General features: G+C 32.1%; 1 protein-coding gene across 9 annotated transcripts in view; it reads right to left on the reverse strand.

Moving 5' to 3' along the window:
- Positions 1–18,618, reverse strand: part of LOC127067073 (glutamate receptor ionotropic, kainate 2) — a 125,365-nt gene that overhangs the window by 28,620 nt on the left and 78,127 nt on the right. For all 9 annotated transcript variants that reach the window (XM_051001591.1, XM_051001590.1, XM_051001586.1 and 6 more), the window contains exons 3-5: positions 9,943–10,104; positions 5,594–5,845; positions 1,557–1,732 (exon numbers count right to left, since the gene is read on the reverse strand). In XM_051001591.1, the coding sequence (XP_050857548.1) occupies positions 1,557–1,732; positions 5,594–5,845; positions 9,943–10,104 (590 nt within the window). The remainder of the gene's footprint in view (positions 1–1,556; positions 1,733–5,593; positions 5,846–9,942; positions 10,105–18,618) is intronic.

The following is an 18,618-nucleotide window of genomic DNA, read 5'->3' on the forward strand; positions in this document are numbered from 1 at the left end:
CTAAACATTCATCTATTGAATTTCCTCGGAGAAAAATAAAATTTGCTGGTTCTCTTTTGAAGAGAAAAGAAACTCTTTCGACAATAGTTCCATACGTTTTCAATAGGGGTCACATCTTTTTCGTATTCCTTTCTCTTTCTCTCGTACGATCTTATCTAAACCTTTATGGTCGTTTTATCGATTGAACTTTGCTTCTCAATATTTAAAAATAATTTTCTATATTTATTAAACGATCATTTTGTAAATATATACGTAATATTGTTTCTATATCGATTGTAATCGTTTAAGAGATAACTCAATATCGTTAAGATAAAATACATGTACTTCTGTTGAAGAAGGAACAGACAGATCATCGATACAGACAGCTATGAAATGTGAATCTCGCGATATCGTTCTTTCTCCGTGTATCGATAACGTTCCTCTTGGCCGTTAGCGTTCCTCTACCTTTAAAAGATGATCATGGATATGTGAACAGAATGAAAAATTTCATACGTTTAATCGATCCGATAACCTTACATTTAAAACAGTTTAATAATCTTTATAATTTTCATGAAATTTTCATGCTTCTCTGTTTTTCTTTATTTGTTTCTTTACATCGGTTTCATTTACATTGGTTTTTCTTCTTCTTCTTTTCTTTTATTCTCTTTTTTTTCCCCTGTTGTTCGGAATAAAAGACATTTTCTTCTCCTCTCAATTATTTTCTGATATTTTCGTTACTTTGAAGAGAGTAGAATCAATTTTAATCAAGTTGTGTATATATATATATATATATATATATATATATATATATATGTATGTATGTATGTATGTATGTATATATATATTTCTATGAATCGAAATAATTACAATCTAAACTTTCATCTATTGAATTTCCTCGGAGAAAAGTAGAATTTGCTGGTTCTCTTTTGGAGAGAAAAGAAACTCTTTCGGCAATAGTTCCATACATTTTCAACAGGAGTCACATCTTTTTCGTATTCCTTTCTCTTTCTCTCGTACGATCTTATCTAAACCTTTATGGTCGTTTTATCGATTGAACTTTGCTCCTGAACGTGCCAAGGACACGCTCCGACGAACACTTCCTTCAGAACAGTTCGATTTTCTCAAGAATCGATCGATGGATCAGACGAGCCAAGTCTCAAATGTTTTTCTCTCGAAATATCGTTCTACCAACGTTTGCAATTTCCTTCGCGAACGGACAGAGAAAAATTATTACTATCGACACGTTATATCGCAAGAAAAACAAAGAGTCATGTCGAACGTTGATTCTGGGAATATACAAGAAATGAAAAATTTATTCGATCGATATATAAACTTTATATATATATATACACACGCACACAATATGTGTGCGTGTATGTGTAAATATAACGAGCTTTTGTTTCTCGGTCGAAATATATTTTTTTAGTCTATTGAAGTTATTTCATTTTTTTATAGTTATTGTAGAAACTTCGAAAAAAATGGCTTTTCATAGTTCGAAATACGCCGGTAGAGATAAAAACTATGAAACCTATGAAACTATAATACTTCAATTTCAAATAAAACTGGAGATTACTTACAGCACGAAAAAATTGTTGCATGTGCGCTGGATCCGTGTCAACGATCAATTTGAAAATTTCCTTATGTCTGACCTCTTGTAAAACTTGTCTGTAAGATCCAGGTCCTGCCTGACGTATATACATTTCTGTCCTTGTCGATGGTGGTGATTTTACAAGATCCTGTAGTTTAAATAAACCTGCGGAACAAAGAGAAACGGAATGATAGACTTACAGAGATAATATAAACAAAAAATCATTCGATTATTTATTATTCATTAGAATCAATTAATATCGCTGATTACGAAAGATTTCACTTAATAAATCTAAAACTTATATGCTCATAGAACATTTTTCATCGTAAAATCATAAACAGAAATACCACGAAATTATAAAATATATCATAAATATAGTAAATTCGAGATATTACGATGTATGTCACGTAAAAAGAATAAAAACTTATAAAAAAGTTTCTTTTTATCATTTTTTGATTGCCGTATGTGTGTATATATATATATATATATATATATATATATATATACAGACATATGTGTCCAGAGTGCCAAAGAACACGATTTCGAGAAGCGAGAAGTCTTTCGTCGAGCGTGAAAAGTTAAAAACGTGGTCGTGTTATGCGCTTTAATGCGCTTCTGTCGCTTCGTGGTATCCGCAGGGAGAAAGAACAAAAGATGAAGGAAAGAAGGATAATTCAATTTGTTGGAAAACAATGGAGGCCTCGGTACCGTACGAAGAGAACTCGACGAAGTGGCAATCTGTAGTCTCTTTATAACAGCTTCCACCTTGTTCGAAAAACTCGTGGGGATGATGGTGGTAGGGAAGAGAGAGAGAGACAGAGAGAGAGAAAGAGAGAGAGGGAGAGAGAGAGAGAGATAGACAGACAGATAGATAGATAGATAGATAGATAGATAGATAGAGAGAGAGAGAGAGAGAGAGATAGAGAGAGAGAGCAGTTCGTCGGTCCCTCATCTAATTCGATCTAGTACTTTCGATCGTCACAGTTCTCTTTCCAACGATAATCTCGTTCTACTGTTGCTGCGTTCAACTTCTCGCGTTTATCTTTAAACGAGAGTACATATCTATATACTATTACATCTATAAATGAAAAACAAAAGTAAGGAAGAAAAGGAAGAAGAAAAAGGAGTCAATAAAAACAGTATATCCCTTGGAGAATACCAGGAATATTCCTCGTTTGTATATTTTCATTTTATTTTGAAATCACTGATTTTGAGCGACATCGTAAAAGAAAGTAAGGGAAAGAGAAAGAAAGAGAAAGAAACGAAGAGAGAAAATGAGAAAGAGAGAGATAGAAAATGGAAGTAAAAGACGGAAAGATAAAAGAAATAAAATAAGAGAGAAGAAGGATGAGAAAAGGGGTAAAAGAGACAAATTGCAGAAAGAGAGACGCGAGAGAAAACTTTCGCTGAAGCTCTTCTCGTTGTTCTTGTTAAAAACGTTAAATTGAAAAATAACAAACTTCGTCTCTGTAGATGCATCGTCCAATTACGACGGCTCGTACTCCGCGGACTCGACTGGATGTCCTTGTATAGGTATACGCTTGCGCGTTTTAAAGGGAGCCTGAGAAAAAGAGAGAGAAAGAGAGAGAGAGAGAGAGAGAGAGCAAAGAAAAGGAGGTAAACGCTCAAGGGTAGGAAGAAAGTCTACTTTACGGAGTAACCCACTATCACGAAGGAATGGTTAGGGTTTATAGTTAGAAAATTTATGACGTGATACCGAGGATACGTTAGGACCAAAAAGAATTTAGGGAGGATACACTTTTCTATTGCTATTACTTTTTACTTCCGTTTATAGTCACAACAGTTAACAATTTATTCGTTTTTATTCGTCTGAATTTTTTTAGAATTATTTAACGTTCCGAATTTTCGCAATTCTATATTAATGTATTTGTATTATATCGTGTTGTTCAATTTTTCTGGATATAGTTTATAAGAAGGGTGTATGTGAAATATAAGACTTTTCGATGCGAGTACTTTAGCATACGAATGTGTACGTATAATGTGATCTCGAAAAATTATCGAAAGAATTCATTCCTTCGAAAGAAATTAATAGATTTCCGGATAAAAACGCTCTCACCGGTGATAATAATTTGAATGTAATTTAATTGTCATAATTGCTCGTTATAAGAAATCAACGCTCATTAACTTCGAAAGGGAAGGATAGAAATTATACGCGAACGTTATTATAAGTCGTAGGGTACTTACTTACTTATTAACTTACTCGAACGAAGAAACTTATTCGCGATTTTTTATCTTGCGACTAATAATAAGTTTCCGAGTGTCCGAGAGAATATGAAAATCCTCGTTCTACTCGTCGTTTAATCTGTGTGTGCTAATACCATTTATTTTATACTCATCTCGTTATTAGGATATTACTCTTTCATAGTGTCGTAACTTTAACGAGTAAAAGTCGAAAGGACGGCGATAATCCATCGTGAATTTGACCGATTACGATTTCTGGTAGCCGAAATTTTAACGCACAAAATTCGTGGCATCCAAAATACGGTGGATAGACGAAAACTATTTTCTGCTCTTCAAGTTTTAACGAACTCTAAAACGGAACGTTACTCCGTTGATGAATATTTGGATGGGCGCGTATGGGAATATTCTCCTTGAAAATGTTACACCGTTGAAATACCGCCGAATATAGCCGACAGATATGTATTGTATATATGTAAGTATATAGATGAATGTGCGTTCGGCTATTTCGCCGTAAAAATAAAATCTCATAGACATTATAAAAACAAATATCCAGAGATTTTCTTCTTCAGAGAAAATGTAATAGATGTAATTAATAACTAATGTAAGAAAGAAAACGATCCCGCGAGTTTATGCAGATTATAGATATTCTTATTTCGAAAGTGCACTTATTTTTAACCATCTCGTTGAATCGAGCTTTACAAATTTTACGTGGTTAACAAACTTAACATTTTTCTCTTGTCTAGATGTAACATTTCTTTTTCAAGAACACGTATTCTTTTGAAAGTTAATACAATATATATCTTTTGTTATGTTTAAAGTGCAAAGAAAGTCGTGTGTAAATATTACAATTATTATAGAGATTCGCGGTTCATGATTCGAACGTATCAAATTTATCAAACCGAAGTGATTGATAACTTTCTATGACGAGAACGATAAATATTAACGTTGCAACAATTCGATTCCAATAAATTCGAAGGATTGTTAAAACGAATTAATGTGGGTACGTAGATAGATGACTGAATATTCGAAACGTTCATTCTGTTCTTGCGACCGTTTCATCGCGCGTAAAAAATGTTAAGATTTCTAAGCATGCCCAAAAGAGATCTTAGCATTCATTTTTTAAGGTCGTTGTTGTAAGGCGAGAAAAGAAGTAAAGAAGGAGGCAAAAGCCTTTTTAGGCCTTTCTATGCGAATAAACTTTTCTTCCTTTCGTTTTCTTTTAAAGTTGAGAAAAATATGTTGAGGTTTATGTTGACCTCGATGGCTTCTCCTTTCTTTTACTTTTTTCTTTTATTTTTTTTCTGTTTTCCAAGCTAAACTCGTTCTCTAAACCGAGTTGAATCGTATTTGAAGATCACCATTAAAACGGGATATAAAGGAGAAAATGTTGGATTTCGCGTTACGAGGTTTACAGAGTCGCGCGTAAACGCAGTTACGTTCGCGTGGGTATGACAGTTCAACATTTTTCGCGTTCTATTCGCGTTACCATGAGCTACTATCGTCCACCACTTACACCGACTGATTCCAACATTCTGTTTGCATGGAAACGCATCGTCGACACATTCAAAAGATATTTCAGAAAAAAATATCTATATACGATCTAATGGAATCCAACAAGGTTGGTCGATGTTACAACATCGTCGAAATAAATTTTTAAAAAGGTTTATTGAATTTTTTTTCGTTTTGAGTACGATCAAAATTAATTGTGTACGTAGTTTTGAGAAATGAATAGAGTACCGGATGTATATCTTACGAAGAGACATGAATTTTAATTAACTTTACCGTTCGCTAGAGGAGAACTCGCTGAAAAGGTACTGCACTCACCATAATCCTCTTCGTAAATGATGGCAACTCTGGTCCAATTCAGAAAGGACATGAGGTCCTTAAAGGCTTTGTTGAGGTGATCTTGAGCCGGGTAGAGATTTATGCTAAATTCCTTGAACGTTGGCTCAAAGTCGACCCTTGCTTCAAGATGAGGTACATCCAAAGCTTCGCATATACTCTGTATGTGAGCTCCTAAAAGAGGATCCGAAGGTCCAAAAATACCTTGAACGGATCTCGATAGCTGCTTACAAGCTAAAACATCCAAATTTTTTTTCTCATTTTCTGAAGTAACTGTCCAAACGTAAAAATATCAAGAAAACCGTCTATAGTCGTTTCCATCGTACGAATTCTTTGATTTATCTTATTTCGTGGTTTATATATTCGTTTTATATTTTATAATTCGGTAAATTTCCTTCTCTAAGATGACGAGAAAAGAAGAAACGTAGCCGCGATAACAGAAAAACGCGACGCGATTTTGTGACTTCAAGTCGAAACTCGAGAAAAGAAGGATGCGTCAACGGAAATTGGAGAACGACTGTTTCTGACAGGCTGATTTCATATTACTCGATCGAGTGCTTTCGAAAATTCTGTGTAAGATACGAGCCGACGAATCTTTATCCGATGCAACTCATAAGCATCTAAGTACTTTGATCTTAAACGATAGTACGTTTTATCGAATAATCAATCATCCGCACACTTTCGATGATACGAACTTCCCTCTTTTTTCTTTTTTTTTTTTTAACAAATAACAATTACGAATTTCACCTTATATTTGAATAAAATGAAAACGTATAACAAATAAATACTCGATCGTTTAGAAATATCTATAGTATTGATGGATTACTCGTTTCTACGGGCAATTGAAAAGTTTTATGCAAAACTTTTCCGATCGTCTGTCTCCGTTTGGCACTCGATCGAATCTGTATATGCAGCTAGGCTACTTTGACGATCATCAATAGCGATGTATTACGTAGTGAACTGGACTGAACTGATGGGATATGGACGGACATGATTTACGACTCTTACGTGTACATATCGTCGATGAAAAGCGAGTAGAATGGAGAGTGAAATTGATACGTTCTAGAAGGGTCCGTTTCCTTATCCATTATCGTTTCAGTTACGAAACGCAGAGATACGTTTCTTACGATTTTTCTTATTTTTTTTGTCTTTCCTAATTTTTATTTCTTTTTTATTATTTCATTTTTTTTGTTTTTATATCAAGAAAATTATTTTTAGCATGCGTTACTATCATTTAACGGCGTTGGCGTCTGCGTCAATATAGATGGGATCTATAGGGGAAATGGGGGATGGACGAACTCGATTTTGAAAATACGCTTGTCGCGTTTAAGCACACGCCGCACCGTTTTGCGGACAACGTACGAATTATTCATGAGTAGATCCGGAATTTCTTTGTTTTGAATCGCAAGGGTAGAAGCGACGGCTGTATTCCAACTAGATCACCACACATATGCCACGTTGATGTTGTTACCCAACAATGAGTGTGTTGGATGCTTTTGCATCGAACAGTTCAAACTATATGACTCTAATTTACTTTCGATTGTTACATTGTGTATTTTTATCATATGACGAAAATATTATGCAAAGATAAAGGACAAATAAAATTTACTACCAATAATGTTAGTATCGTTATCATCGTCATCATCGACCACGTTCCTTTCATATTCAAATTTTCTACTTCTTATTCCCTAAAACTAAAATAGATGTATCCCATAAATATATACTATATATATATAATTGAGAACGAATCACGTTTATTTCTGCAAGAAAATAAAAAACTTAGTTTGTTGTCTTAGTTGTTGTCATTTTTAAAAATCGATTCTCTTTGATTGTCACGATTATGTCAAACATTTTTGTTCTAGAAAAATAAGCTTCATTATTTGGTTACGATATCAGCTGACTTTAACGAATCGACACTTAGTTACCTTTACGATCAAATAGCTTTAATATCGAATTATCGTCTCGACTATTCGAAAATATTTTACTTTTATGAACATTGAAAATAATTTGTTTTTATTTTATTTTATCGCGAATAATCTTTTATAGAATAATAATGCTTTTCGCGGACACATTTCCATGTTATTTTCACGTTCTGATTACGCCTCCAACGATTTACATTACATTCTTCGATCTATAGTATGGAAATCGATGACATCGAGGAAGCCATTCCGAATCAGCGACGAATCTATCGACTACCCTTCGGCATTTGGTTCCGAACGAGTCATCGACCGATAGGTTGCTGCTTACAACCTATCGAGTTTAAGCGCATTCTTTCGGAAAACCCGCTTGTGCTCATTCCGTAATTGAGTTTTTTTTTCGTATCTTTACGATATACGAAAGTACTCGAAGAATGTAACGAGTAATCGATGAAGAAACGTTTCGATTATTACTTAAATTAACGTTTTTAAGTAATAGAAAAAAAGAAAAGAAAAGAAAATAAACCTATTAAAATTCCAAGGAATTATAATCGCATTTTTATTTATTTATATTTTAATAAAACATATCGTTCTTAACTCTATAGAAGTCAATACTTTTTCTATTACCGGATATAGCTTTACCATAATTGCTTTCTCAACGTAGTTCTCCCTCTTCCTCTCTTTCTTTCTTTCTCTCTCTCTCTCTCTCTCTCTTTCTCTTTAACTTACACTCGTATCGTATTTTACGGTGTCCATCTAGAACCGTTGATCGTCCTGGAAAATTCATGAAGATTCGTACCGAATCGATTTTTCTAACGTGAATTCAATTTTCCGAACGTTCCTCGCTTATTTCCTCTCTCTTTTTTTTTCTTTTTTTTTGCGGACTTTACTTGGATTCTCATAAACGAACGACGCAATGGTAAGTACTCAAAGTATAAAGAAGATACACCTCGTATAAATAACAATTTTCTAGCAAGATCTTCTATAGAAAAGGATTTGTATGATTCTAGAAAGAGTTTTCGCACAATGGACTAGTTGCAATATACCGTGTCTGAAGATTCACTCTGTTTCTCTATTGAGTAGATGTGTGTTGTATAAGGTAGAAGAATCTCTGAGATAAATAAAGAAAGAATGAATAGAAGAAAGAAAGAGAAAGAGAGAGAGAGAAAAAGAGAACGATAGAAGAGGGTAGATCGATATCACGCGGTAAGAAAATCTATGAAAAGTATAATTATAATATGTTTCAACGCAAACAATTAAAACCGAATTCGTTTGAAAATATCAGACTTCGTTTTAATTTCAGGATGAAAAAATATATTTTCAAAAGTTCGCGGGATCACTCCGTGAATACGATATTATGTAACCAACCAAAGCCTGAAGCAATTGCCTCGAAAAGGGTAGTAGTCAATCTTAAAGGGGATACTCGAGGATTTCAACCAATCAGGGATATGCTCGGAAAATTGTCGACCCTTATGTCTAGTATAACGTGAATCAAGTCACCAGGAAATATATATATATATATATAGAACACTTCCTCGTTCCTTTGATCCTTTCCTTTTTAATATTTTTTTTCTTTTCTTTTCTTTTCTTTTCTTTTTATCGAGAGATTCAATTTTTCATCATTTTTTATTTTGATCCGATAAATTATATTGATCTATCTATCTATGTATTCGTTCACGTTAATATAAATTATATTATACAAGATACTCGTGAATTAAGAAGAAAGAAAATAAAAAGGAAAGAATGGAAAAATTCAATATATCTTTTAAAAAGTATTACTTATATATTAGTAAAGCATATACTTCAAATCGATTGAAGCATCGTTAATTCGTGTCTTATCGAAATACATCGACCTGAATTTCTTAAGTCTTTAAAAAGCATCTTACCATTCAATTATGAATTTACGTATTGAACGTGTCATCTCAGAAATAAGGAAAAGCTTTCTCCTTTTGTTTGAGAAAATTTAATACATAAATATCGTTAACTTGCAATGACATTGCTTGCGATGCATTTTCGTTTAAAAACTATTCCCTCTTGTTGATATTTCGATATTTTCATTTTGTACAAATCAACAAATTTATGTTAGTTAAAAAAACAATTTGTAAGAAATAAAAAATGCTTTTTAATTATAATGTTTACTGTAAATGATTAACTGTAAATAATGAAACAAATAAACGGTCACATATTTTCCTTTCAAGTTTTATTTTTTAAACATTTTTAAAATCGAGAATTCTACGTTCACGTTATATTTTCTGTTCCGTTATTTTTTATTAGTCAAATTAATTTTTTCAAGTATAAATGCATGATTTCTTTAACGTTACTACAAATTCGAATAGATATTTATGACGTTATGAAATTTTTTAACTTTGTTATTTTTTACTCTTTTATTTATTTAATTATTTTGTTAATATTTACCTTTTTTTGACGTCCGAAAAGAGTCGTCCTTAGGCACATATTGAATATCGTAGACCAGCGTTGTATTTGGCAAAAGAGTCTTATCCTTATTGATCTTATATATTGCATATTTAAAAGCTAATTCCGAGGGACTGTCCTTCTGATCCTCCGTGAAGATAGCACCTGTAACAGGTTTGGAACAACTATTTGATATTGCACGAATTTTATTTTCTATGAAATAAATTTAATTATAAGGTGAGAAACAATTAGAACATAGAAAAATCAAAAACATCTGTCACGTTGTCAGTAACGTATTGCTTGACGTAACGTATTGCTTGATATATGTTATATATTAGATACTGATACTATTCGCAGTATATGTGTGTAAACGTATATGTACACGTAAATGCACACACACACACACACACACACACACACACACACACACACACACACACACACACACACACACATATACACAAATGTACAAAGTATATATACATACATACATACATATATATATATATATATATACATGTACATATATAGAGTGCTACATTACCATCCTCCTTTAACTTCAATTAATGATTTTACCATGGCACAAGTAGATGGAGAACCAGTTTTAATTAAATTCGAATAATTACCGTACCTGGTGTCATGCTTTTCGCTTAAGAAATTGCGCCGTTTAAGGAGTTACTATCCTTGAAGGAAAAGAGCAGAAACTTTTAGAGAACTGAAGACTATGAAAGATTATTAAATAAAATGATTTTTATTTCAATAAATACGTTTTTGCATATTTGTTTCCACAAGTTCGTCACGTATCATTACGAGTCTGTATTGTCTTATTAAAATAAATATTTGTATTGTTCAATATCATAACCGATTCATAACATGTTTATTCAAATTTTCAGCTTTGTTAATTTTTTCGATATGTTGACGTATAATGGAGTATACATTTTATATGATAACTGGTTTAATTCATTTTCGTTTCAAAGGGAGCTAGTTATTCAAAGGTTATTACTCGTACCTCGTAACCAATCATAACCGAGTTCATTTGATAAGAGTAATATAAAATGAAACTTATCCAAGTGAAATTTAATTGATACGAAGATAAGTGAAATTATGTTATGTTCTTGATTAGGGGTTTGGATAAGTTCCTTCGTGAAAAACGAAACTTCATCTTCTTCGGAGTTAAAACTTTCTCAAGAGTTAATTCACCGAAAGAACGAATCAATCTTCGTTCTTCGTTGATACCTCGAACGATAATTAAATGAAATTAATTAATCAACTTTCTTAGAGATAAACTTATCGGTATTCTACTTGTTACTTATTTTTCGAATATAATTATCTTCTTATCGTAAAATAGAAGGATCTTGTTTAGAAGAATATCAGATAACATACATATATATAAAATTATATCAATCATATATGTATATATATATACACACACACACATACACATATATCGATATTATAGAATGACACGACTGTCCGTGACATCAAACATACGTACATCCATCGTATAATTATACGATAAATCACCTTTACATTGCTACTATGTATATCTAATTATAATAGCCGCATGTGAGTGGCTGTAAATCAGACTGGGTAAGCGTTTCTCAAAACGATGCATTACTCGCGCATATCTGTATTTACCAGTATAACAAATCCCTTAATTATCTTCTCCGTATAACCATTAACGAGATAGAATACATTGAAATAATAATTATACACTTGAAAGAAAATTATAAAGGTTTTTCACGACTATTATCAAATGAAAGCCTACGGTAACTCCGTTGTCGGTACTAAATGTTGAATCGAGCGAAAGACGTAACCGTTAAATCGATTCCCTAGAGATAGAACTCGGAATCTGTATTTCTCTCTCGCGTTCGTTCTTCTTTTATCTTTCCTCTCTCATATTCGACGCACGATAGGAATATGCTTCGTCTCACGTATCGGCACTTATCTTCGAACTCGCATTAAGATTCGAATAGGGATATACGCGTTTCTAGTTTATCGAGATTTCAGCTTACCCTCGGATACGACCGAATGCCATTTTATTCCAATCATTTACACGTTAATTATGTATATGCTACTATATTCCTACGGGAATGGTCGATCTTCTTTTTAAAATCGATCTATATTGAATAAAATAATACGTTCAAACGATTTTTCCTTTTTTTTTTTCTCATAGTTAAAAATTTATCGAACATACAATATTTATATAAGATATTTCTTTTCTCCGATCATTAATACAACTCCAAGGATGAATATTTTTTCTCGAATAAAGCTAATTCACAGAATTGTATTACAAGGATTGAATTGTAAACGATTGAGAGTAGTACGAGAAAGGAATCGAATTTATTGAGATTCCGAAGACTCGATAAAGATTCCCACGTTGAAAAGCTTTGCTACTATTCTTCTCAAACATGACAAAAGAACTCCTTTATATACATACATACATACATATGTGACATACTTCGCTCTATTGTAGAATCGAATCACCCAAAGACGAGTAAATTGAAAAATTCGATACGTATGTATCTCGTGGAAAATCTCGCTAAGCTCTCGAGAGCTATTGAATTTTTTTAGTATCTATTGGTAATTTGTTTAAATATCAAAGTTATTAATTATTATGTTATAAAAATTATATTAAAAGAATAGTAAATTGCCAAGGCGTTCTATGAAAAAAATTCTTTTTTTTTCTGATACGAAGAAAACTTTGAGAAGAGATAAAGAAAGAAAGAAAGAAAATAGAGAATCGAAAAGGACTGAAGAGTAGACGGTTCTCTCTTTTCCCTTTCAAGAGAACGTTCCAAAGTAAATCGCGACAATTCTTTCCCTCGGAGACACCTAAACGCAAATCGTTATTGAAATCGAGTGTCGTGACTAGATAAAGAAAGATGAAGTCACGAATACTGGGTGTTGCCGTCCGAGTTTAGGTCGTTTCAAAAGAAGAAGGTCGGTCCTTAGAGATCGGAGGGTTCTACATCGATTTCTCCAAATGCGAATACTTTTGCTACTTTTCCTGTCCCATTATAGGGAATCTATCTTATTTTTTCTTTTTTTTTTGTTTTCTTTTTCTTTGTACTTTTTTTTTCGAAGATGCTGTCGATATCGTTGAAAGATTATCGATAAAACTTTATAATCAAAAATCGATGCAGCCGATTATAGAAAACTTTCGGCTACCTACCTGTCGTCTTTCGAACATTTAATCATCGTTTATCTCTCGAACAGAATGAGGAAGCATGACGTTACTTCCATCGACCAATTTGTTAAGTTTACAAAGTACATTGTCGCTGTGATTTACGAAGGCCCATCGTTTTGTACGCCCGTTGGTTCCGTCGACGGATAGCCTCCTATTTTCGCTTGAAAAAGAATTCCCATCTATCCATTTTGTTCAAAGCGTATTCTATAACTAGAAATATTTCGTTATTTTGAAACGTCGCGCCATGTACCACAGTCGAGTGTAGTAAATTCGTTGCCTGACGTTACTAATTCTCAAATTGAATAATTCCTTTTTCTTTTATTTTTCTTTTTTCATTTACCTTTCTTTTTTTCTTGTTTCACGAACAAGCTTGATAACAAATTTGGAATCGTATTCTTTACTTTTATTTTCTTATCGTCGATTTAATTAAGAACGAGACCGTAAACTCGTAGGATAACCAAATAAATAAGCCACTGACGAAACGTCATTCCCAGTTGCAACGAACTTCATGAAAGACCATTCAAACGAGACTTGGTTTTCATCCAACGAAGTATTATGTAAAGTTTACCGATCGTTCGAACATCGTACTTTTGTTCTTTCTTCCTCGAATTTCAGAATGTTCAATGAGCCCTAACTTTAAATTAGATTATTGAAATCGAAGAAATAAAGTAACTACGATCGTTTGGATATGTCAATTCTTCGATCTTTGTCCATTTTTAATATTTTCGTCGATCGTATGTTATTTCGTACTGTTTTCAAGAATAATTAATTACGTTGGCAATGATACTTTTTGTTCGCGTGATATATATGTGTGTGTATATATATACATATATACACACACATATATGTGTGTAGGAAGAGATGAGAGAATATAATTAATTACTGCTATCACGCAATTTCGGTATCTTCACGCGATATGGAATAAATCACGTCGGCAGCTGTTCTTAAAGTTTCGACCTTTGGAATTTCCTCGACGTTTTCGATGTAATTGGTAAAGCAACTATCTATTGTATCTTCAATGAAGCTCGTCGATTCTGTCGGCGCCACCCCTTATATAAGATGCACGCACCAAAATCAAGAAGATTGAACCGAGCAAATAGACCATTGTTTCAGCTTGATCCATACCGATCGCATCGTTTGTACACATACTATCCTTGATATCGCACAAGCCGAAGAGCAAACATTTTCTCGGGCAACTGTTATGGGGGGAGAATATGATATTGGTGAATAAAACAATATTGCCAATCCAAGAGTTATATATTATATGAAATGTTTGTCTTTCTCTGCAAAATAAAATTTATTCCTATGGTATTTTATTACGTTATTTATTGTGTTTAGAAACAGTTGTAATACATCACAAGAATCGACAATAAAGATAATGCTAAAAGATGAAAGTCGAGTAAAGAATGAAACGTATACATTTTTTTTATTGAAAATATTTCGAGCGAGCCTATAAATTGATTGTTGATGGAGAAAATTCGATTTACTCGTTTCTTCATTCGAAATTGATACGTTCGATCGATGTCAAAACTAGAATATATGTAATGGTTTCTTATCATAGGAAGGAAACTATCGACGATTTTACATTAACGATTTTCATACTTACACGTTTCTTTTCTTTAGCTCGTTTTACGTTTTCTAGGTTTTTTCGCGATATGATATAGTATCATATCAATAATCTCCATAGTTGATGCAAATTTAAAATAGAGGAAATATATATACATATATATATAGAAAAATAAATTGATATTTACATTTGCATAGCTCTTTCTCAACATATAGCGTAATATTCGTCATGATTTTTTCATTACTTCTGATAATGTGACAAAAAGATATCTTAAATGAAAAGTTACCAATGTTCGATCGTCAATGAATTATAAAAATAAAAGTTGCAAAAAAATTATTTTTATCAATAAGAAATCGAGATCATCTTTATATAGTAGCATCATATAACTTCATTTATACAGTATTGTAAATTGATAAAAATTCAATAACGTAGAACGAAGATACCTTTGTTTAATAACGTTTCGAAAATATAATTTAATATATAATAATTTAATATTTATAGTTCATATTTATGAATATAATTGTTACAGACAGAATATTCCTGAATAATATTGCTGTTTAAATTACGCGTTAATAAATCGTTAGTACATTAAAAATGTTTTTTTCAATAAGTTACTGAATAAATGTACTTTTGTCCTACGACGATTCTACGTCATTAAATCTGTCTCAATGTCACATATAATACTGCTAAATAGAAAATGTTATACGTGTGGGGCTGCTTTATTAATGTTTAGTTAGACCGCGTTTTTTTGAGGAGAGTCGCGCATTGTTCGATGTCGAGTGATATTGTGGTAATGAAGAATCATTTGTTTTTCTGATGTGGATGTGACTGCGTATATTTACGTGTATATTGTGTGTATGTGTGTGTGTGTGTGTGTGTATGGATGAATGGCTCTCACGACGCATAGCGAAGAGAACGAATAGCGAGTTAATAATTTTCTAAATCTAATCTTCTCTGTCACAGTCGTTACTTTTAAAAGATACATATTTATTTTTTCATTTAAATCTATTATCACATTATAGGGCGTATAATATAACATTTTTAAAAGAATATAAGTAATCTCGATTTTTTATTGAAAAAAATATTTTTTGTTTCTTACAACTTCTATTTTTTTAATTCGTTCATGAACTCGAGTACTGATGATTTTTTATTTAAAGTATTTTTTGTCACACTATCGTATGTAACTGCCTGAAAAATCATGGCTCTCTGTACGTATAATAATAAAAAGTAATAAATATGATCGCACAATTTGAGATGAATCGGAGGACTAAATATTAGATATATATATATATATATATATATATATATATATATATATATATACGTATAAAAAAATAGAGTAAATTGAGATTTTTATTGGAAATTCAATTGTACGTAGAAATACGGGTTATACGTAATCGTAGAAAATACCGTTTTTTGCTGAAATTTTCTTCATAGAAATTTCGAACATATATAATAAATAATGGCTGAATAACAAAGGAAATCTGTATTCGATAAATTTATTCGTTATCGCTATGTATTCTAATAATTTTCGACGTAATTCGAATTGATATCGAATAATACTCGTGTTTTATACTAAAAGTTTTTGACGTACAAAATAATTCACTTTGATTTAAAGGCGACGAATATATTTCACCAATTATATATATATATTTTTTATATAGATATATTTTTTAGATCTATCTATTACGATCAAAATCAAAAAAAGGAAAACGTTTGATATAATACTCGAAAGTTAAGCTAATTGTTAATATCGTTAATGAAATATAAACTAGTGAAGTATTAAACAAAAATATTAATAGCATTACAATGATAGAAGAGAGAATGAAGATGTTAGATGTCAAGAGTGACGATGAAAGCGTTCATGGAAATAATAGGACGGTAAGTCTCGCGTACTCGGGTGAGGAGTTGAATTATCGTAGTTCGAAGGACATTTCATCCCCCGAGGGAAATACGAGCGACCGGATGCAACCGGAACCGATAATGTTCGGGTGTTGGGCAAATGCCCGAGTAGATACATTGTGCGACTAACGTTCTCCTCCTCTCCACCCCCTTTCCCTCTCCCTCTTCGGCATATCGCCATGTGAGGCTCGTTCTCGAATCTCGTTCGTTACGCTCACAGCTTTGTCGGTCCATTGGCAGAGTATCTTGCCGAAGATTAATGACTAATTATGTTACAATGACAGTCGTGAATCATTGAAGCTTTCAATCAAAAGTTATCGTTTTATACATCTTCGTATTTATCTGACGTAAAGGAGATGTAAACTGCACTTAGAATGGAGCATTAGAAGTAACTAAAGGAAAATGTCGATGGTAGAGGGTAACGTGGTCACGAAGACGACGATGAGCATTAACGAGAAAACGAGCACAAAAGTGACGATAAGAAGTTTCTTCGTTGCATCCGAAACTCCTTATTCCGTTTTCGTAATTACAAGCACGGTAATTACGATGCTCCCCGTTACGATTATTGCATCGTTCCAACGATATCTACCTTACTTACTTCTGCATTATACTCTTGCTACCTCGCGCTAATTATCCGTTATTTCAATGTGCTTTATTAACATCTCCATCGTGATAACCTTCGTCTTCGTCGGTTTACTTTCTAAAAGGAAGATTATTTCTATTTGTTCTTTATTATTGTTTTTTCCTCTTTTTCGTTTTGCTTATTCATTATCGATATATATCTATATATCTATTCTATAATTCTTTGGAAAGTACGTTTTTAATTATCTTTAATCTTGGTCAATATATGTTTTAATCGAAAGAAAACATATATATAATATATAATAATAATACGTTGCTTGATACACGGTAAATAAATATATAACGTATAATATATATGTATACAAACATATACAATATATATATATATATATATATATATATATATATAACCATATGTGATCAATATATATTTAATCAAAAGAAAATATACATATAATATATAATAGTAATACATTGTTTGATATAAGATAAGTAAATATATAATATATAATGTATATATATACACATATATATATACAATATATATATGTATACATACATACATATATATATATATATAAAATATATATATTGAAGAGAAAGAGAAATAAAACTCACGTTTATTCCAGAGCTGCTCTCCGATGCGATGTTAACTTTACTACGATCTAACTTCGACTGTCGTGATAAACAAAACAGGGGAAAGAAAAACAATGGAGTTGTGTCCTTACTATTGAATCGATCGTATTCTTTGAATCCATGATGATAAACATGATAACATCCTCAATGTCATTGACTTATAAAGGTGTATTGAAAAATAAATTCATATGGAAAGATAACGTTCTCCTTCGTATTCTTTTCATCAATATAGCCTATTTTCTTTATTTTTGATTTGGTTTCTTTTATAGTATCATTGGCGAAGGAAGAAACAAATCGTAGAAAATTCGTATGGTAAATTGATCGTGAAAGAATTTCTTTAAAAAGCTTTCGTTTTGTTATAAATATCTTTGTGTTTTTTCATATTCATTTAATGCTTTTGTTTTCGAACAATTAAAAACAGCTCAAGATAAGAAGAAGGTATGGAGTAGATCTATAGATGGATCAAAGGTGGAAAGAGAAATAAAAATTTCAACAAAAGTTTCATCGTTAATAATACAGGAGAAACTTGAGTTTTCCACTGGACTTCGCGTGGTTGGAATATTTGCGTTAAAAAAGTTGAAACTCGACGATTCGAGCTTTTCTCGTTTGGTGAAAATTTTTCGGAATCCGTTAGAAGTTTTCCTTACGGAAAAGAATCGTAGATATCCACTTTCGAGTTGTATTAGATTAGAAGACTTTTCTTCGATATAAGTTGATTATCTACTGAACGACGATATAATTCTTCGCGATGAATCTCAATGACTTTGGAATATTTATTTATTTATTTATTTATTTATTTATT

Source organism: Vespula vulgaris, chromosome 10 (assembly GCF_905475345.1).
Source record: "Vespula vulgaris chromosome 10, iyVesVulg1.1, whole genome shotgun sequence".
NCBI lineage: Eukaryota > Metazoa > Arthropoda > Insecta > Hymenoptera > Vespidae > Vespula > Vespula vulgaris.